General features: G+C 39.4%; 2 protein-coding genes across 2 annotated transcripts in view; both read right to left on the minus strand.

Annotated features, from left to right (window-relative positions):
* Nucleotides 1-2,812, minus strand: part of LOC139738602 (mismatch repair endonuclease PMS2-like) — a 52,989-nt gene extending 50,177 nt beyond the window's left edge. The window contains exons 1-4 of the mRNA XM_071649217.1: nt 2,680-2,812; nt 1,987-2,073; nt 652-754; nt 101-203 (exon numbers count right to left, since the gene is read on the minus strand). Coding sequence (XP_071505318.1) covers nt 101-203; nt 652-754; nt 1,987-2,073; nt 2,680-2,812 — 426 coding nt within the window. The remainder of the gene's footprint in view (nt 1-100; nt 204-651; nt 755-1,986; nt 2,074-2,679) is intronic.
* Nucleotides 2,813-9,722: 6,910 nt separating this feature from the next.
* On the minus strand, nt 9,723-22,888 carry LOC139738611 (actin-related protein 2/3 complex subunit 1A-A-like). Its single transcript, XM_071649227.1, has 12 exons — nt 22,777-22,888; nt 18,643-18,772; nt 17,502-17,587; nt 16,634-16,699; nt 15,963-16,071; nt 15,203-15,272; nt 14,508-14,615; nt 13,378-13,481; nt 12,432-12,610; nt 11,871-11,974; nt 11,226-11,312; nt 9,723-10,307 (listed from the first exon to the last, which is right to left on the minus strand). The coding sequence occupies exons 2-12, from the start codon at nt 18,704-18,706 to the stop codon at nt 10,181-10,183; spliced, it is 1,104 nt and encodes a 367-aa protein (XP_071505328.1). The 5' UTR covers nt 18,707-18,772; nt 22,777-22,888; the 3' UTR covers nt 9,723-10,180.

Below are 22,888 nucleotides of genomic sequence, written 5' to 3' on the forward strand. Positions count from 1 at the left end.
GACTTTACGCGCGCTTCTGCGCACGCTCAGAACATGTTTTTTTCCTTTGAACGTCCGCGCATCTAAAATCTAAAGCTCCCTATTGTAATACAGTCTGTACCTGTCTTGGGCAGGGAGCTTGGTGGAGGATCCATCCATCGTGGTCATAGGTCAACTTGGTTCCAACAGCAGCAGACTGGTGACATGTCACAATTATGAGATCACTGTAGCAGAATGTGAGGGCAGAATTGGAGGGTATTTCCATAGTAAAAGGGTACATTTCAGGGATGCCGGGTTAATTTCTGTTTCCAATGTGCGTTATTCCCCCCCCCCCCCCCCCCATACAGAGCACAATTTCTGTAATTAGAGAAAACTTTGCCCCAAAATTGCTTCGAACAAGCAGTCTATTAGAATTTTTGTCAAAATGACGTGTCAAAATGACAATTTGGGGGCAAATGTATGTAACGCCAGACTGATATCAATGTTTGAACATATGAAGGTAAAATAATAAATGTTTATTGAAAATTTGTTGTTTTTTAACTGAATGGCCTGCTAATGATAAAAAAGATCATGATAGTCCTAAAATTCTACTGAACATTGTGTTTTATGCAATTTCTAGACTTGGTGGTGAACGTATGTTACTTGGACTGACCAAAATGCGAAAGATCATACCTGAGGGCACACAATGAACTAAGAGCTTCTCCCCGGAACCCAAACGTGGCCACTGTGCTCAGGTCTGAGAAGTCGCTCAGCTTGGACGTGTGGTGCTTGAGAGCTACAAACATAAACAAACAGGTGAATCCATAATCTACAATATTCATACCAACACCATAACAACCAAAGACACAAGCATGTAAATAAACAAAAACCATTGTCCTTGATTCTATCACTTGCATATAGTATCTATCTATTCATTTTTTTGCTTTTTGTTTTTGTTTTTTTACTCCAGGGTAGCCTGGGAAAGTGAAGATAACTTGTTGAAAATATGTCAAACATCACATGCCAATTCATGCATGTATGGGTGATTTACTTTGTTACAGGCTTGCTTTTCACTGAGGTTTAATCTGCCTGATGACAATCTATGATTAATCATATTCATGTTTGAAACTGCTGTCAGAGTAGGCAATCATCAACTGGTATAAAAACTGGATTGGCTCATTATCACACCTTCACCTGCTGCTTCTGAAATGTTTATGATTCCTCACAGATGTGGAAATGTGGGATATTCATTTCTCGTAGGCTCTGCTTAAAAGTATGTCCATTTAAGACAGAGTAGTCTACAATCAGATGCCGGTTCAATAGGACCGCTATAGCCTTCTCAACGTTCTCGTCCATGGTCTTGAGAGAAAGTGCTTTCCTTAAAACAATTATTCTGCTATCAAACTGAATTAAAATGCAGAGCAATCCGGGAGATGCCATCCTGCTAGCTTGTTTTCCCTCGACGACAACGATAATTCTGTCGACTTGGCCAGGCGAACCACCATGCGGTCAGGAGGCAATGCTAAGCTACACGGCAACCAGTGGGAGCCACGCCAACGTAGATCCAGGGCTTTAAGACAGTGTGAAAGGCGTCCAGCACCCAGTGGCCAACGCCCTTCTGTCCGGCACAGCTGCGGAACTGCAAACCAACCAGGGATAGCATCGCCCACTGATTCGTTGACAACCCCATTCATTGACGCGTTCTCCATGTGATAGCGTCTAGCATCGCCTCCCCGCCACGTGGCAGACGAGTTTGGCCCCGACGTTGGTTCTCTTAGGGTAAAACCCTGGCCAGGTTTTACATTATCTGTACATTTAAGTTACCTTTCATTGAAACGATCCCATGGAACCTTGAATTGTTATGCTTAATTTCATTGAGATGCTCTAAGCAAGAATGATTATTACGGTTGGAAACTGATTGTAAAGCAAAACTCCTAATAAAGCTTTGGAAGATTTATCTATTTCAATTCACTTAGACCGCCTTGCATTCATTTGTGTGAACTTGACCGTAACAATATCATTTCTTACTGAGCCCCTGGAAGTTACTCTCCTCCACTCCTGATCCATTGTCAGAGACTTCAAGAGATTCGCTGCCATACTCCTTCAGCTTGATTTCTGGCGAGTGAGCAGTGTAGAGAAATGAATTTAACAATAATAAATGAAAAAAATGCTTAATTTCTCAAAACATACCATAATGACATATGACAAACAAAAATATTGCATCTCTCTGCTGACCAGGCAAGTGAAAGTGATTTAATTCTTATCATTATTATTCCCTGTGCTCTGGTGTGCATACTTGTGCTTACATGATAGAACAGTAAATGGCGACAGCAGTGCTGGTCAACTTTCTCTGTGTATCATAATTACTGAAAAATGATAAAATCTAGCTTAGAAACAATTAGTCTCATTTGTCTCTGTGCAGAAATCAAAACTCTACTGTCCTCTGTTTATGTACATATCTGTGATGTCACAAATCAGCATAAGACTATTTTTCAATTTCAGACAAAGTAAAGAATATTAAATGATAAAGTAACAATGGCTAAATCCATTAGTCAGAGTTAACAACAAATATCATATGGTAAAATGTTTAACATTTAAACAATGCATTTCCATCACTTATAAAAAATTGCACTAATTATACCAGTGATTGATGTTGATAGGGTAGATTTGGACCACAAATGAACTTAAATCGTCTGCTTGTTTTAACTTCAGTGGACTCACCAATGTTGGTTGCTCCTGCATCCAAACTATTTTCTACCAGCTCCTTGATGGCCGTGGCCAGATTGAGGACAACCTGGCCAGAACAGATCTGATGGACTGACCGCCTGTCAATGGCCTTTACCGTGCCAGCCATGACTGGGGACAGATCTGGTACAGTGGTAAGAAGGAACAGATAGAGCCCGGCTAGAGGAAGCAGTTTTGTACTCCACTGCCATTCTTTTTTTGCCACAACAAACCCTGAGACTAAACTAACCATCATGATGAAGAAGAAGAAGAAGACTAATCATAGGACTGAGGAGTAGGTGTACACTGTATGTATGTGTAGTATTCTTCTCTCACACGAAGAATGACTATATGCACACAGAGCAGGTTTGCAGTGGGTCTAACTTTATTGATGTCTGGCAGCCAGCTGTACTTTTGGCTGGTATTGTACAACCTATTTACAGGTGGGTATAGTTGATGGACATTGTATACAAACGATGGGTCGACATTAACTACACGCAGCCGCTGTCGCGAAGCGACGCGGCTGCACCTCTATTCCCTCGCAGACGTTGTCATTTTTCAGTGTGGTTGTGCAACTCCTTCATGAATATCTTTATTAATCGTGGAAAACTAAAATACAAGGAATTATCGTAATCTATGATAATCATTCAATAATCGGTATACGATTTTTTGTTTAATCATGTCAAAAACTCACCGAAATCTGTGGCTGAAATGAGGTCTGTAAACGTCCTTATTGCTTCACTCCTCATCTGCGTGTTATTTGAATGGCATTCACTCTCGTATACTACAACGTACAAAGTTGGTAGTCGGAGAGCTAGAGGGCGCCTCTCCGACTACCTACGTTGTACGTTGTAATACGAGAGTGAATGCCATTCAAATAACACGCAGATGAGGAGTGAAGCAATAAGGACGTTTACAGACCTCATTTCAGCCACAGATTTCGGTGAGTTTTTGACATGATTAAACAAAAAATCGTATACCGATTATTGAATGATTATCATAGATTACGATAATTCCTTGTATTTTAGTTTTCCACGATTAATAAAGATATTCATGAAGGAGTCGCACAACCACACTGAAAAATGACAACGTCTGCGAAGGAATAGAGGTGCAGCCGCTGTCCCTACAGCGGCTGCGTGTAGCTAGGTCGACATATGATCTTATATCCAATTATCCAGTGGTCATCTTAGACGGTCTGCCTGGACTACCTGGTCTTGCTTGAGCGTGCTTCATTAGTTCATCTAAATTACTTGTGTGTGGTCGCCAGCCTAGTCTGGCCTGGCTGTCAGTCAAGACACCACAGTATGTGCATGATGGAGTAAAAAAAAAGTGCATTCAAAGTAAATCTATTGATCATTACATGTCATTAGCGCCATTCTTTCTGGACTGGAGGATCCAGTTCTAAATAGGTCATTCATTTTGACGTACGTGTGCGTACGCGATGGTGCGAAGATTTTTCACATTGATTAACACGTATTTTAAAAAGGGGAACTGTGTTCTGAACGAGTGTCCTTGATGTTCGGGCACCCTACAAAGGACTCTAAACAGATACGATGAAATTCAATGAATTATGTGAATTTCCTTAAATTTATAGTTTGTTGTCTGTTCAGTTAATATATACGTGTGCATCGAGGTCATATGATTCACTCACAGGTCTGAGTTAGCTTGCTATTGCACTCAATTTCTTCAATGTTGCAGTCATCTCGTTGGTTTCCGGATAAAGGAGACATGTTAAGCAGTAGGTGGGACTACAGGACGAGGCAATTGAAACTGGGCCAAACAATAACGCATTAGAAATAGCGAATACTCAAACAAAATTTATACTTTGCACAGTTTTTACACTGAAAAACAGACTTTCAAAAAACTATCAAGATTCTTCAATCATTTTTCATTATTCAATTGCTTCATAATCACCTTTCTGACTCACAGGTCTTCACGATTGTATTTCCCGCTTGATGCGCTTCACGATTCCAGCTGTGCGCCGCAGCGCGATGCTGCGCGCTGTGTATGCTGGCGCTAGCCCGGCGCAGTGCCGTATATTAAGGACGTTCCTCAGTTAAAGTGAAACCCATGTCATTTTCTTGAAACTTTCCATACCGTAACTTTGACTCATCCGAAGCCCAAATATGTAAATAAAACCATAGGTTCATGTGCTTGTTTTTCTTCTACGGGACTTTGAAGAATATGACTAATCTGCCGTCCTGTACCAAAATGATAGCGTTACATGATCAAGACCATGATTGGCAACAAAATGTGCAATGACAAACGTAAATCCCCATAATTCTTTCAAAATCCATGTTATTTTCTCCAAATTTGCAAGAATTGCAGAAAAGGGTACCCAAAACGAGGAAAAGGTTTTAAATTTAGGGTTTACACTCTCATTCTTCAGCAAGCAGCGCCCTCACGCGGCAGAAAACACCGAAATCTCTCAAATCCTTCTCATCGACGTTTTCTGTTAGGGGTGAGCAAAAGGACAACGTTCATAAAACTTATGCTGTACATTCAAAACCCATGTCAATTTCACGAAACTTTACCAAATTGTAGACAGAGGCTTACTTATTCCAGAAAAACAATCAAAAGTGGGGGTTCATGTGCTCGTTTTTGTGCTAGCAGCGCCCCTATGCGACATAATATCATCGTAAGTCCCCAAAATCTGGTCAGGAACCTATGCAGGGATGCCCTGACAGGGTGGGTTCATAAAACTTATGCTGTACATTCAAAACCCATGTCAAATTCATGAAAATTGACCAAATTGTAGAAAAAGGCTCACTAATACCAGAAAAACAATCAAAAGTGAGGGTCCATGTGCTCGTTTTTGTGCTAGCAGCGCCCCCATGCGACATATACTATAGTACGACCCCAAAATCTGGTCAGGAACCTATCCAAAGTCGCCCTAACAGGGTGGGTTCATAAATCTCATGCTGTACATTCAAAACCCATGTCATTTTCACGAAACTGCACCAAATTGTAGAAAAAGGCTTAATCATTCCAGAAAAATCATGAAAAGTGGGGGTTCATGTGCTCGTTTTTGTGCTAGCAGCGCCCCCATGCGACATATACCAACGTAAGACCCCCAAATCTGGTCAGGAACATAAGGGTCGCCCTGACAGGGTGGGTTCATAAATCTCATGTTGTACATTCAAAACCCATGTCAATTTCACGAAACTTGTTTTGAAGCCTGTGATTGGTCAAAAGCTGGTCCCGTGATCTACAGGCGCCATGTCGTTACTGAAGTGCGCTTATACGCAATGCCCATTGTTAACTGCCCCTTATTTGGCTTGGTTATTTTGTTACGTCTGAGCGTACACGCTAATCATGTGACGCGTAATACGCGCGATAACGACATGGCGTCCAAATTAGCAGTTGGCCAGACTCTCTTAAATTACGGCACTGGCCCGGCGGCGTTGGTTATGGTTATGGTTAGGGTTAGGGTTGGGGTTAGGGTTAGGGTTAGGGTTAGGGTTAGGGTTAGGGTTTGATGGTTAGGGTTAGGATTAGGATTAGGGTTAGGTTTAGGGATAGGGTCCCCGATAGATTTTTAGTTTCCCCAATCTGTGCCGTCTAAAAAAACACGCGGCCCGGCGGAGCCCTGGATCGATGCTGGTGGTTAGTGGTGGTTAGGGCGCGGTGGTTGGCGGGATTAGTGCCAGTATGTTTGTATGCACTCTTCAACTACATTGTTCTACAGTGTACTAACTTTTTAATGCCGACAATCATAAACCCAATTTACATTACCATATTTTGATGCGACGTATTTGATCTTGTATCTCAAGTGGCATTGCTAAAATAAATGTGAGCATTAAACTTATATAGAGTGACTTTTTTTTGGGGGGGGGGGGGGAGGTGATAGATTTGATTTGATTTTGATTTGATTTATTTATTCTCTGTATGCCATTTTTTTTCCAAATACATCAACTTTCTGCAATTTCATTAACAAAGTACAAAATACCGGTAGTATACTTTCAACAATTTTCATCATTTTCATCAATTATACAATTCATCTGTAGTACATGAGTAACATGTTAATAATTTGCATACAGAACGATTGCCAATAATAAGCACAAAGCTTGACTGTTTGGCAACCGATAACAAATAACATTACAATGAAGAAAAAGAAGAGGGTCCAACATGATGCTCGTGGAATAAGGGTTAGAAAGAGAGAGAGAGAGAGAGAGAGAGAGAGAGAGAGAGAGAGAGAGAGAGAGAGAGAGAGAGAAGAGAATGGAAGGGGAGGGGATGATAGAACCTCCCGATACTAGACTCGCCAGATCAACTCGACATACCTCTATACCATAGACACATACATACATGCACATACTGTATTTATACTAATAAATTACAGTGATGTATTCACATAATAAGTGTTGCTTTTGTCATGTAAAACTTACATTGAATGAGAAGGAGAGAGAAGGAGAAGAAGAAGACAAAAAGCAATCATCTATATATACACATGCAGCATAAATTTCTATGTGCCCTTTCAGGGCATGACGTTAAGGTGAACCATGATTTCCCCGACATAACATGAATAATGAACAACAGAGAAGGAATGAATCCCAGTGGATCAGAGGAGCACAGTATACTGCAGGTGCATCCGCATGTGCAGAGACTCAGAAAGAAAAAAACATAATAGATACAACAATGAACAAAGAATGAGTCATCAAGTGTTTCTACAGAAAGTATCACCGGTGCTGTGAAATCAACATTTTCTTTACCGCTTTTTTAAATGAATGAATAGACTTAATGTTACGTAATTCAAGTGGACGTCTATTCCAAATATCTGGGCCAGTATGTCTTACGGATTTGTGTGCTAGGATTGGAATAATATTGAATAATTTCATCACAGTATCATGGTATGTGAGACTACACTTAGAATTTTGTAAATAAAATGAACATTTGGGAGGACTCATAATGCATGTACTATAGTTGAGCTGGGAAATAATGAATAGGCCTTATAAGGCTGATAGGCCTATAGATTTTTGATTACTCATCCATATTTATATGAAAGATTCCTGATAAAATCTGTTATATGTAAGATATAAACTCTCCTATATATATATATATATATATATATATATATATATATATATATATATATATATATACATATATATATATATATATATATATATATACACACACACACACACACATATATACATACATGTATAATGTCTCTCACAGTTTTCTGAATTGTTGCTGACCACCTCTAACCATCCATTAATTCTCGTTTTGTTTATAGTCCTCTCCCTTTTTTTCTTTACACCACATTAGTTTCTCTCTCCCTCTCTCCCTCCCTCTCTCTCTCTCTCCCTCTCTTTCTTTCTCTCTCTCTTCCTTCTCTACTGCATGACAGTGACTAAATGTAGGGATTTGTTTAGGGTAATTATTTTGGGTTAGTTAGGTTTCCTAGCCAAGTCTTAGTTTGTTTTGCAATTCCACTTTTTATGTATATCAGTATATCAATCACATGATTTGTTTTATTACATATGGGTGGAATGCACCCTACAAGCACTGTTTTTTAGCATTCCTCCCCATTTCTAGCATTTCCATATACTTCAAAAATTTTGCAAACTTATACATTTCCTTTATTATAACATTGCAATGTAATTTATGCATCCAACTTTTGTAAAATATTCTATATTTCTGCTGGAAATAGAAAAACTATATGAATGAATGAACGAACGAACGAACGAATGAATGAACGAACGAACGAACGAACGAATGAATGAACTAACAAGTGGTTGGAGAACTGCATATGTAATTAGCAAACATATATTGCAAAGCAGGACTGTAAATCATCAAAGTAAACACACTTTGCTTTCATGCAAAGTATAAAGACATGTTCCATTTCATAAAAGATGTTAAGATGGCAACTCTTGCTGGAATGGCAACTTCCAATAGCAACAGCCAATCAGGAAGCTGGATTATTGTCGTTACTATGACAATTGCCATTCCAGCAAGAGTTGCTATCATATCAACTTTTTATGAAACGGGGCCCAACAGAACTTTTCATTTTATCCATAAATTTGGGAGATACATTGCTAGTCCCTGTCTTTTCTTTTCTCTAACATGACTTACACACAGCAACAGAGAAAAACTGTTTGTATCCTAATGTTACAAATACGTAACTAATGACAAGAATTCATTGTATCTCTATAACTGGTGTCTGAGGTGTGCTCACAAATTTCTTCTTGAAACCAACTTGACATGACAGTAGGTTGGCAAAAGCAGTGACTCACTACAAATATGCACACACACATACACACACACACACTTTTTTTTCCTTTTGGCTCTCCACTTCCATACATGGAGTGCAAAGGCGATTTATTGAAAAAAGCTTACGCACCATAAATCTAAACATTTCTGACCGATCTGCTTCAAAATTATTCTTGCCTCATTCGTTACTAAGAGAATCTCATTTCTATTCTCCTTGTCGAAGAATGTGCCCACACACACATACACTACACACATACACACACACACACACACACACACACACACAGTAAAACAAAGCACACATTTATTAACACAGTAGGTACCACATAACATCCTTTGTTCCAACAAGTTTGTGCATTTACTAACACTCTCCTCATCACTTTAACACATGACAATCGGTGTGTGTTAACAAGCGGTTCATGATAATAACTACAACAGTCATCGTGCTTTTTGAAAGAGGTACAAAATTTGACACACTTATACTTATCATAAAGACCTGATTTACACTTTTTTAATCTGGTGATTGTACAAAATATCCACAGCAAATAGATTTTGTCAATAACTTCTGGAGAGAGCATGAAATACAAGTATGCATACAACAAAAGGAGATGCATTATTACTGGACAATGCTACACAAGTACCACAGGCATATTGATAGGAATGCTGTTAGCATGATAAGATAGAAAATGAAATTTGAATCAGCATTCCTGGGGGTACAAATTTCTGGGGTTTGGTCATGTTCCTATTTCAATTCTAAATTTCAAAGTTGCACTTACATCTGGAATGGCATCTTTTTGCATCAAATAAGTTGAAGAGAGAAAGTACCCCCCCCCCCCAAAAAAAAAAAAAAAAAAAAAAAAGTCCACAGGTGTCAAGGACTCCAATGCCGAATTCCTTTCCACCATTTCTCGGTGGAATTATTTGGTTAAGTAGGTATTCTCACATGTATGCATACCTTGACAAATGTCATTTTAGTAAGTCTACTTATTACATACAACTTCCCAAATACATTCTGTGCCAAAAATATACAATTGGCATACGCATATCTTCCAATTAAGAACTACTGTCAGTGCAGTCTTGTCCAAATCAGAACATTTTATGACCTGTCAAATATGGTGTGCTACTTGATAATTTCATTTAAGAAAATCCCTAGCATCTGTCATTGCTGCTTTAATAAGAACAATATGAAAAAGAGAAGATATACATAAAGGGAAGAATCAATTTCCTCATTGTGACTTGGGGTATCTAGGCGGCGATAAGATAGTTGGGGAGTGGGTGACATTTAGATTGACATGCCCCCCACGCTGGCCTCCAGGGAAGACTGGTTCCAGATGACCACAAGGCCGTCCATGCCGATGGACGACAGCTTGGTCACTGCCTCCTTGGCCCCAGTATGGATGACCAGTTGACTGGGAGGAAGAGACACAAAGAGTGTAAAGATGTGAGACTTACAGGTCATGACCCCATTAGAAGGAAATCATTAAATTGCGCTGAAATGCCATATAATTTGAATATCTCTCTAAATCACAGAATAAGAGCCTATAACAGAGACCTGGGACATAATACAAACAACAACAAACACGGAGTGTGCAAAATTTTACATCCCGTAACAGTGAAAGTTTCAGCAGAATTTGAAAAAGTATATGAAAAGTTATTAAATTTCTTTGTTTCCTATGTATCCTTTAATAAAACAAAGCTGTCAATGACAGTAACATATGCAAAGTAGGTGAGGGGGACGGGTGATGTCATGGCATCAAAAGCCTCCCACCAGCTTGCACACAGTCTTTACTAAATGTCCCTTTTTTGGAAGGTTTTCATGATGATGACACTCTAAATGTACTCTATTGTTTGTTTCTTCTTTTGTCAGAGATGTTAACTTGAACAAGGAGCTGACTACTCTGACGAAGGAGCTGACTACTCTTTGACCAAGGAGCTGACTACTCTTTGACCACTTCTGTGCCAGGGACTTTGGGCAGTGTGTAAAATGTTATGAGGCTCTCTGTGCCAAATGGTAGTCAATGCACACAAAGGGTTAAATAAATCTTAACCCGTTGAGGACGAGTCCCAAGTATACTCGGGCAGGGGTCTGTGGGAAATGTGTGTTGTAGCAAAATCAGCTTGTCTTTAAAAGGTTACCACCACACTAACAATTAATTCAACAGAATAATTTTTGCTGCCCTTGGAGTGAAGTCCAGAAACAGCCACAAGGTGGATGGATCACTTATTGACTACAGCCATCAAGTTGAGCTTGCTGCATAGTCATGTTTATGACGACCTGCTTTCGACCACATTAAAATTCAAATGGGAGGCTCTCGGAAGAGACTTACGTGATGGAGTTCTGGTGGACGGACGCCTTCTTGGAGTCATCCTCAGTGGTGGCCTTCTTGTCCAGATTCTTGAACATGGCCATGGCGCTGTGTGGAAAGGACAAGACACAGAGTACAGTGACCTCTTGAGTTTAAAGGGAGGGATCACAAGGAAAACTGTTGTCCTGTTCAAGCAGTTTTTTAGTTTGTTTTTGTTTTGTTTTGTTTTGTTTTGTTTGTTTTTTTTGTCTGATTTTTTTTTTTTGTTACAGTGGGATACAGCCATGCAGATCTACTCGAATGGACACTGTCTAGTTCAATTTTATTTCCGGCAAACACTCATATGCAATTTCTGATTGACAGGTTAACACAGTATCTCCTTCAATCAACAAAAGTCATATGATCACTGAACATTCAACAAGTCATAGTGTCCTATCAACATAGTGAAATGTAACTAATAGATGCTGTGGTTTATAACTTTGACTTTGACTGTATTCTCTTCCTGCAATTTTCACAGATCATAAGCACAACGAGAACCATAGGATACACAAAGTGGCAATGGAGCACACAAGCATTCCAGGAAACTGTGTCTGGATGAGATAAAGGAGGTGATAGAGTCATGAGAATCAGTATATTCAGTCAGTCACTTTACTGTGATAAACTCACCTGACTTTGGCTTGGGCCTTCTTCTGAGCAACACCAGCTTTCCCTTCAAAGGTCACGTTGGTATTGTCATCGACCCGGAAGCGCATCAGCTCACAGTCATGGCCCTGTGATTATAACATATATTCTTAGATACATTTTGGGTTTTTTTTTTCCTTTTTAATGATGGTACTTTTACAAATATTGAAATTGAAAAAATATATATTACAATGCCTCATAAGATTTATGTTTTTTTGAATGATCTGCATTCAAAATATCAAAGATCTTATATCACATGGCACATTAAGAGAAAAACATTCTGAGCTTTGGAGAAGTTAACCAATCTTTAGATACGGTGGGGTGGGGGGGGGGGGAGGAGGGCAGAATAACAAAAGGCCTTGAGAATGGAAGGCTAAGCAAATGACTGAGAATAAAAAAGGTCAAGACTCAGAGTAAGACTTTATAAAAAAGTTTCTGAATAATGAAGGATTAACAACATAACATAAGTGCATCATGGTATCATGTTATATGATTACATGGTTCATTGTTGATAAACGTATCAAAATAATGGATGGATTGACTCACGCCAGCAATGATGCTGCTTGGTCCCACCCATTGGAGACTGAGCAGGGGCAGTCCCTTCAGCTTGGACTGCCCGAGGGCGAAGTCAGCTGCAGCATTGACAACACTCATGGTGCTGTCGTGGCCAGTGAAGGCCAGTCGGTTGCCGCTTGCATCAAAACACACGCTGTGGATCCAGCCACCTACAAAAAAAAAAGAAAAAAAAAGAAGAAATCACGAGCATTGTCAACACCGTGACATATAGCACTCATTGTTGTAACTATTGTGTCATGATCACAACAAATCTAGGCTTGCTCCTTATCTCCATGCTACCCTGATGGAAGCTTTGTCTGAATAAGGTGCTGACGAAGTGTCAGTTTTGGATTTACCACTCCGACACATAGACTGCATAATCACAAATAATGCACAGCATAAAGTGAAACACAGCGTGATTATGATTACAGTGCACTCCCGTTATAACGAACACGGTTATAACGAAATTCCGGTCACAACGAAATAAAATTTAGGGCCGCAACATTATCAACTCTATGTATTTTTATTGTTTATTCATCCGGTTATAATGAAATTTCGTTATTACGAAAGAAAACTGCCGGTCCCGAGGACTTCGTTATAACGGGAGTCCACTGTACTTCTACTGTCATATTTAAAGCCTATAAAACTTTAATCCAGTGTCAGCAAACATTCCAAGAATTATATTTAAACTTGTAAATTTTTGGATATTTGGATTTGACCTTTGACCTTCACCACTGACCATTTTTTTTCTACTGGTCCAACCTTTCTGTCGGACCAGTAGGCACCCAGTTTGTCTTTTTTTTTGACTGGTCAGGGACTGTCGGACCGGTGCCAGTGTGAAGCGTGGCATAATGTATCTGCCACTAATGCTATACAGTAGAGCAATAGACAAGACGACAGAATTTTATTGATAAAATGTGCCACATGAGTGACTTACCGCCTGATGAAAACTCTTTGAGGCACACTCCAAATGGCAGTTTGGTGCCCCATGCATTCCCACTTGGCTTTGCCTCTATCTCCTTCACGTAGGCAGAGAAAACTCTGTGGTGGGGGGGGGGGGGGGGGTTAGACAAACAAATACAGGCGTAATCCAAATAACAAATGAAATTTAGTCCCTCAATGCATTCTCACCAGCTTCCAAGTGTAGGTGAAGATCTCTGAATGGAATGGTTCTCCTCCAATTTCATTCCTAGAACCTGCAGTTAGAAGCTTTGCTTTTGCAGTTCCTTCATATTTGATTCACGTTACTGAAAATTGTCTTTTACGTTCATATGCTGACCAGGGAGGGGGCTTCCCACCTCCCTGTGCTGACATACTTTCTAGTCACGATCCACTTGATATCCTACATTATTTGTATTTTGTATCTTCCTTGTTTGTATTTTTATTTTTGTTTGCGAAGTATATGTATAACATAGATGTCAAGGGAAATATGGAAATAAATGTGCTGGAACTTTTCACTGTGTCTCAAGTGTACGACCAGTGCAGTTTGAGTAATTCATATTCAATTCCAATGTGTGAACACTGAAGGAGAGGAAGCCTCACTTAAATTCTGTGACAAGTGTTAACTGCAAGCTTTCTTCAGATGCATTAGACTATCGAAAATAACTTAAATAACTTTTTCGATGAATTCAATTATTCAGGCACACACCTCAAGGAATTAAAATAACAACAGGTATTATGACAAAAAACAATGAACATGCTACATTAGAAGTAGTAAGTTTCATATCACATGACAGAAGCTTATGACCATCAGTCTCTTGATACAGAGTATGCTCATCTCTGACCACAAAGAATGTGAGACAAAAAAAAAATCAAATAATATGACTTTTAAAGCTTCAGTCAACCATGACGAAGGATTTTAAGAATACATTCATTCCAGAAAATCTGTGTACATATGTGAAAAGCTCCTGAACTCTGCAACACTTATACTTCAACATTCCATCAACCCTGCTATAGATTTCTCTCTGACAATGCAACGTTTTTTTTTTTCACAAATTCTGTCTACCACTTGGGAAGTAAATCCCCTTTGAGCAAGTCCACGGAGGCTGATTTACAGCAGACACTGACCTGACTTTGAAGTCCGTCGACCCGCAAGCCAGCAGGTAATTGTTTGGATGCCAGTCCACTGTGGTCACGGTTGAGCGGATTGGCTTCTTGATGTGCTTGCTCACCCACCTATATGTACAGTGATATACATACTTATATCATTACAAAAGTGAACATTTTCTCCAGACTCTTTTGTTTATGTTTTTTTCTTTGGCAGGGCGACATTAATTTTGTATGCATTTGCGTACAGTTATGACAAAGTTTAATTACATTCTACAAGAGAAAAACCAGTATGCAAGCAAAGAGAGACTTAACCAGTTGAGGACAGACTGATTTTGCTACAATACACATTTCCCGTAGACACTTGTCCGAGTGTACTCGAGACTTGTCCTCAACAGGTTAAGAGCCAACGATACTACCCCATCACCTATCTTAAAAATGAGATTATGAGCTTTATCACTATTTGCAAAAGATATGTGAAATTTGCTTTCCTTTTATTTTGTATTCCTCAAAATTAAAGAAACCTCGATGCTCTTTTTCAGCTAATAACGATGCTGGTTATTCAGATAAGTTTGAAGACAAAAGCTTCTCTCTCAGTGAAGTGTATTCTGTACACAAATAGAAAACAAATTTTTATGACAGAAGAGAAGGTCTTCTATAGACTGCCTCTTGTAGGTCGGCATTTTATCATAGTCACAGAGATTTGTCTTACTCACCAGTCATTATCTTGCTCAAAGTAGCAGATGGACACAAGCCTTGCGCCGCTGCCCACAGCAAACTTGTTCTCTGCAGCACAGAAGAACATTCAATCAAACAAAATGCCAAATGAGAGCATCATAGCCCTTGGGAGACTTGCAAGACATATCATTCATCATTGTGAGAAACTGTCCTGTATCGCTCAGGGTATTTCATTCACTGAATTTCAAAATGAAGGTTGCCCCTTATTACTGGTGTTTTCATACATGTGTCAGTTTGTGCAGATGTACTGCAATGAGCAAAGTGTACAAAGGATATTCACACCGAGTGTCCTAATAACAAGACCTTGTGATGCACAATGCTTTGTACCACACCAAAGACGACTAAGTAACGACACACTGTGGCAATCACTCCTTCTGATGTACATGTATTACACTGGAACTTTTTTACTACACTTTTTTACTACACTTTTTGGAAATTTGGTGGCTGGACATATACTTTTAGTGGCCCTGAGTCATGGGGCTACTGTTAATGCTGATCACGGATAGACATCCCCCCCCCCAAGCAATGGCATCAAAACTGGATATCATTTAACCAAATTTGACAAGGTGTTAAAAATCATGTTTGAAGGATATTGACATATTTGAGACAGAACAGTGTATTTGTAAAGGTGAGCTACTCACAAAATGTCAGACACAAATGACCAAACAGCCATAAAAAAAGGCCAAGAGAATACTGACCTCATTGACACTATGGAGGAGGAGGAGAAAGATTTCTTACCTTCAGGAGACCAGCGCACACAGGTGGCCGCACGGTTGATACGCAGGATAACGAGAGACGGCTTCCATTCACCATTGCCATTCTGGCTCCACACGTACGCATTACGATCCTTGAAGAAAGCAAAGAATGGAGGAAATACACAGGGAATGAAAGGAACAATGAAAGTCATATGATGTGTCGAACATAGTAAAATGCCCCTTTGGCATTATAGCAGTTACTGGGAAAAGATGTCACCTACGGCACACTGTGTGAAAGTATGTTTTGGAGAAAATTTTCTCTAAGACAAATGTGTTTCCAATGTAACTCAATCTGAAGTCGGTAAATAAGATATTCACTCATTTGTTGTTTCACGCTGTCCTACATAAAAGGCCCCTGGCAAGTATTTCTCCTTTCACATATTTTCTTCATCTCCTGCTGGTTAATTACCGCAGACTTAATATCCATTCTATTTCATTAAGGTTCATGCTGTATATTAAATAATGTACCTTTTGGAACCAGCTAATCAAAGTCTTTCAAACCATTTGTTTCAGTTTCAATACCAAACCTACAGGAGAAGCTTATGAGGGTAGAACAATTTGTTTGTAAGTTTGTTTGTTTGTTTTTTCCAGTCCTCTTGAGCTCAATTTGTTTTGCTTTAAATTATGTGTCTTGTTTCTGTATTGTTTACTCACAGATCCACATGTCACAATCCTGTTGCTATTTGGGGCCCAGTCGATGCTTGTCACACGCTGGGTGTGCTGCAAAAAAATAAAAATAAAAAAAAATATGCAATCACAGCATAGAATCACATCATTTCACTCATTCCACTACATTTCGATTTTGAGTTTAATTTCAGTCTATGCTGGTCACACACTATGTATGATGCAGATCACCAGCACAACAGAGTCATGTCTGATTTTATACATTCTGGATTAAATTTGATATGATTCATTTACACGTACTTCAACATGGTGTAGGAAAGCTGCCTTTTATGATATCCTTGTAGATACAGAGTACACAAGAAATATGGATGTCTGAGGAATACTGACTCAGGTAGTAAACTGAACTGCATGAAGTTGAATTGATTGCACATCCAGTTTTGTGATTTTGTGCATGTGGTGGAATGTATTCCTTCCAGAGTACACTTGCTTTGTCATCTGCACAGCACAAATTTTCCATACCTGAACTTCTAAGAAGTCTGCAAAAATCTTTCACATTTATGATCACTACTCCAGCATGCTATAAGTCATGTTCACTGAAGTAACATTGGTCAGAATCTGTCATTTTTGCACATTCTTGTTAAGAGGACCTTTGTTATGGCATATATCCCTCACACAATGAAAATATGATAATCCAGCTTTTCATGGATAATGCAAACAAATGCTGTGAAAGTTTTATAATACAGTTGTATTCATACAGCCTAACTTTGATAGTGGTTTAATGTCCTTCCAGTAACTCTCTGGTCACAAGAATCCTGTACATAATCAGGTTTGATCTTCAGGTGGACTTTCATTACAAAATAACAAAACAGTATTTGTTTGGATTTTTATTCTCTCTTACCTCATTCAGGGTGTAAATCTTATTCCAGCCACTGCCTTTCTTCTCATAGATGTCAACCATTTGGCTGTTGGGCGAAATTGCCACTTCTGTAAACACACAGATATCAGCAGAAAATATCATATGCCTCAGATATTTACTTCTTCATCTAGCCTTGGTACTAAAAGAGATTATTTCCTAAACTGGCTTTTACTGTATAAACTTATAAGTCTCATAGTACTTGTAATGTCAACATATACCCTGTCCATGATAATCAATATGGCACGGTGCAATGAAAGAAGTCTTCTTGTTTGATTACCTGATGGATGTTAAGACTTATACAATAGTAGGCCTATGTACTTCATGAACCAACACAACTAGTCAGTGGCAGGCAGCCAGGTAAAGATTAGTGTGTATCTGATATACAGTAGGTTCTATACACTACACACTCAATCCCTGTACCAACAAAATAGAGTCTACCAGTTGCCTAAAAGTGGCAGATCCAGGGGGAGCACACCAGGCATGCGCCCCCCTTTCTTTCTTGTTAAAACATAAGAAATAAAGAGAAAAAAATGGGGGTTCACGTGCCCCCCTTTGATTTTGCAAAGGCGCCCCCCCCCCCCCCTTTACGGAATTCCTGGATACGCCCCTGCTTAAAATGTAAAATCCATTAGGGACATGTTTTATTTTTATACTTTCAGACGTGCTTCCATGATGGGAAGGTCCAAAAGAACAGGTCTATATGACTGCATCTTGTGACTAATTACAACATAATCCCACATTTGCATACCAGTGTGTGTTTGTTCACAGCTCACAAGATGTGAGGTAAATTTTGTCTGAAGATAAAGTATGGGCACTGCATCAAGTGATTTGGTGCATAAACTGTGAATATGGACTCCTCAGAACTCTACCTCTATGGTCATGCATTCTTTGCGACCTGAACATGTATGACAAATAATGTGTCAGTTATGCAACAAGGCCTGCATGGCCAACTTTATCTCGCCATGTGCCAGGAAGTTTGACCCTAGCTAAAAACTGTCAGTGCAAGCATTAGAAGCCCACTCTGAGATGTGATCCATCAAATACTTAGCCTGGGTGAGTACAGGGTTGCAACAGGCACAGGTAAAGTTTACTAGAACTACATGAAGACTGGTATCATTCTTACGACTCCTGTCCTTGTTCCAGGCATGGCAAGTCAGTGGTTCTACTCCAAAATTGTGCTTCTCCATTTTGAGAGATCGAAGAGATTGAAGTACAGTCTAAACTCTTGAAGTTACTGATGATGATGTCTTGATCTGACACAAAAATAGTAAGAACACAAAACAAACAAAAATTAGATCAAGCAGAAAAAGTTCTAACCAGAATACTATGCAGTATAGACTACTAATTTTCTGCATACCAAATATAGCAAAGCTCAAGCAGCTAAAGCCTATGCTATATCATTTAGTAATTTTCCCTGTTTGCAGCAGGGCACCTATTTGCGGCAGGGGCAGTTTTATTCTTTGATGAAACAGCTAAAGAGTGACAAGTCAAAGTGTGCTGAGTCCCACTTCAGAACAAAAGCAGGAGTTCCTCCCATGTGTTATGGGAAGTGAGGGTACTCTCCCACCTGATTGGGCCTTTTCATCAACGAATGAAACTGCCCGTCGCAAAAAGGGTTCCACAGGATTCCACAGCAGTTGCTGTTGGGCAATGAGCCTCTGTTGTTTCATGTACTATTTGTGTGTGTGTTTGCACGTGTAGTATGTATGTTGATATCAAATGACATTCAAATAAAAAACATACCCGGTAATTACAAAGTGTGGGTGTGCATTCTCATATCTTTCTATCCTCTTTCAGACATTTTTCAAATAGATTTACAAGTAGTAAGTACATCTTTCTCTTTCCTTCCTATTTTTAGATCGTAAGAATGTGGTCCTGTTGATTTTGATGCAAAAAGTGGTAAAATTGTGAAACCTGCCTCACCGCAGTGCGCGTGCATCCTTGCGCCAGCAAGCGCAAGCAAGGTTAGGTTAGGTTTAAGGTTAGGTTTAGATTTAGGTATATAGGGTTGTATTTATGGTTAAATTAGTCGAGGGACATTAGGAAGTCCTTCTGAAAATGATAGGGAGAAAGAAAAGAAAGAAAAAAGGAAAAAACAAGAGACAGGAAGGACGAAAGATGCTATGCTGTGGAAATCGGCCCTGCCGCTTTATCAGTCTCATGTAAACGCCATTATGGCGGGGCCGTATTCACAAGTATTATACTGTGGAAGAAAGCCCCACAGCCATGCTTATGTACCAATACACCATTGAATGCCACACGGTGGAGCTGAATTCACGAGTATAAACAGGTACGGCGCCGTATTAGTATAAACACGCACGCGGTGGGTCCTATTTCACGAGCAAATTATGCCTACAAAATAAAACTTCACAATTTTTCATTTTAAGTGATGTCAAGTCCAGACAGAGACGGACAAAGGTTTTCACATAATGATTAGTGGTAACGTTAGAGATACTCATAGTCATGACATAGAGTAGAATATCCTGTTTGCGGCAGTTTAAGCATTGTTATGGGTTTTTCTACCTTGTAAACAAATCAGGCAAATCATTTTCAACCATTTCATGTATCATAGACAAGATTATTCATTAATGCAATTGTTTTCATAAAAATTGTTTACCACTGACAAACGCAGTTTTCATGATTTACCAGGGCAAAACCCGGCACAATTTTCGCCGATAAGGGCGATATGCGCCATAGTAACTCTGCTTGTGGCACGATGTACAATCCCTATGCAATATGCGCGTGCTCCGCGATCTTCAGCTGAACGCTTTCACGTGTCTCGCGAACATTGCATAAGCGCCAATTCCCATTGCGAAAGCACGTGAAAATAGCGGGCGCACATGCACTGGCTGCAAACAGGATCGCAATTCTGGCGGTGTTGTTGATGTCTTTCTCGTGTTTTTCTCATTTTTTTCGATGGTTACATCCACTTACTGAACAAAAATGGCAGCCCACATCGGCTCACGAAAGTTCTATTTTACATGAGGGATATGAGGATATGTTTTCAAAATCCATGAACATTGGGAAAATGACAAAAAATCCAGTTTCTTGGACCATTGTTTCTTATCTGTTATGTTATAATTGTTAAGAAGTACTGAAAATTTTTTTTTGGATGCGATATGTTGTCATTTAGGTGAGAACATTTCACTTTTGTCAGAGATTGTGCCCATTTTATCGTTTGGTTTTTGTTGATTGGTAGTGTGTAAGTAGGGGCAAGCATGGTATTACCGGACGCATGGTATTACCGGACACGCACATTTTTGCGTACTAATGACATTCTGTACGCGCGAGACTTCGTAGATTAGCCTCACAGAACTTTGTGTGGAACGAAATCGCAAAAAACGCCACATAAAAATGTAAAAACACGAAAAAATTCACATTTTACCTCAAATTTATAGTTGAGTGACCCGCACCTCGTCATAGTTAATATTCATGCATGTTTGAATCACATTTCGCGACTGAAATTCTATGAAATCCCACTCACATACAGGAAAAATGCTGAAGATTCTATAATTAGAACCAAAAGTTCACTGATCAATATCGGAAATTTGTAGCTATCGTCCTCAAACGCGAACGATGCGGAATAGTTGTGCGCTGGGGCACGCAACTCATCACCCGCGCGTGCAGCTCCCATAGACAAAGCACGTATACTCTAACCAGTTGTCGATTTCTCACAAGGCTTTATTGCGTGAACTGTTCGAAATGGTCAAGACAGACATTTTACTGTAAAATACTAGATTTGAGCCTCATTTGCCGATTTTTTTTTTCATCCGCTCGGTGAGAATGTGTACGGTGATTTGTGGGATGAATTGTGATTCTGGTGCCAGGATTAGGTGCGAAAGACCTCCAAAATCGCGTCCAGTAATACAATGCGATTTTGATCCGCGCAAAAAACCACTATTTTTAGAGGGGTATGTTTGAAGCATATTTTCTAAAAACTGGAACGAAGAATTGACATAAGTTGGCTGAATTCGTAATTTCCATGAGTCTGTGAATAAGTGGTGTTATTTTTAGCCGAAATTTCATTCTATGAGTACGGAATTCAAAGCCACAAAGAAAAGCGTCCGGTAATAGGATGTGCCACCCTATATGTGTAGTGTGCATGTAACAGTGCAATGCTGTGTTTAGCGGTATATTACTGAGTATGTTGTACCTGCCGCGAACGGCTGCATACTGTCGCAGTTACTCTAGCTAGTCTAGTCATACTCAAGGCTAGCCCGACCAGACGCTGTAATTACGCCGAGCGAATACTGTCGCGACGTACCTACGTACAGCGACTGGGCTGTGTATAGTTAAAGGGAAGGTAAACCCCAAGAGCAATGTGGATTGAGTGAAAGCAGCAGCATTAGTAGAACACATCAGTGAAAGTTTGAGGAAAATCGGACAATCGATGCAAAAGTTATGAATTTTTAAAGTTTTGATGTTGGAACTGCTGGATGAGGAGACTACCAGAGGTTATGACGTATGAGTGGACAACAATACCAAGAAAATATAAAGAAAATTCTGCATTTAAAATCCATTTTTCATGAAAATTACAAATTCCATCAACTTGATATTGACATATGTTAAGGGTAGCAATTATTCTTCCTGCTTTCTGAAAGCGGTTGGTCCATTGCTCTTTCATAATTCTAGAAAAGTGAATTTTTGTTGAATTTCCTTTATATTTTCTATGTATTGTTGTCCACTCATACGTCATATCCTCTAGTAGTCTCCTCATCCAGCGGTTCCAACACCAAAACTTTAAAAATTCATAACTTTTGCATCGATTGTCCGATTTTCCTCAAACTTTCACTGATGTGTTCTACTAATGTTGCTGCTTTCACTCACTCCACATTGTTCTTTGGGTTTACCTTCCCTTTAACTCAAGGCAAGCGTCGAAATATCTTCCCCATTCAGGAGCTAACGCCTTCCACGGTTAGGAGTAAACTTAAATTAGAATAAATTACAGATGGTCATATGAAATACCTAACAAAAGCGCTGATGACGTACTTCCAGTGGCAAGAGATGCATCAAAATAAACTGATTTTGCAACAAATAACTGTAAAAGTCTAACAGTCAACCGCTTCCTTTTTTCAGTTTGTTCAACAATACTGATCATCCACCATACAGAATATGCAACGAATGGGACCATGAGACAACCCAACCCTTGAAGATGCACCCGGAAGTATCACTGAAATTCACATTTAACCTAACCTGTGGATGGTTAATACAGAGGTAAAATTCAACTGATGGAAATAAATTTCTCAGATTTACTTACGGATGATGGCAATTTCTTCGATGAAAGAAATTACTAAGCGTTAAATTCGTGGACTCTGGTCAGTCTACACGAATTTTTCCCGGTGAGATCTATTTTTTTTTACACACACAAC

Source organism: Diadema antillarum, unplaced genomic scaffold, assembly GCF_040938485.1.
Source record: "Diadema antillarum isolate AM-2024a unplaced genomic scaffold, OU_Dant_1.0 seq00000759_RagTag, whole genome shotgun sequence".
NCBI lineage: Eukaryota > Metazoa > Echinodermata > Echinoidea > Diadematoida > Diadematidae > Diadema > Diadema antillarum.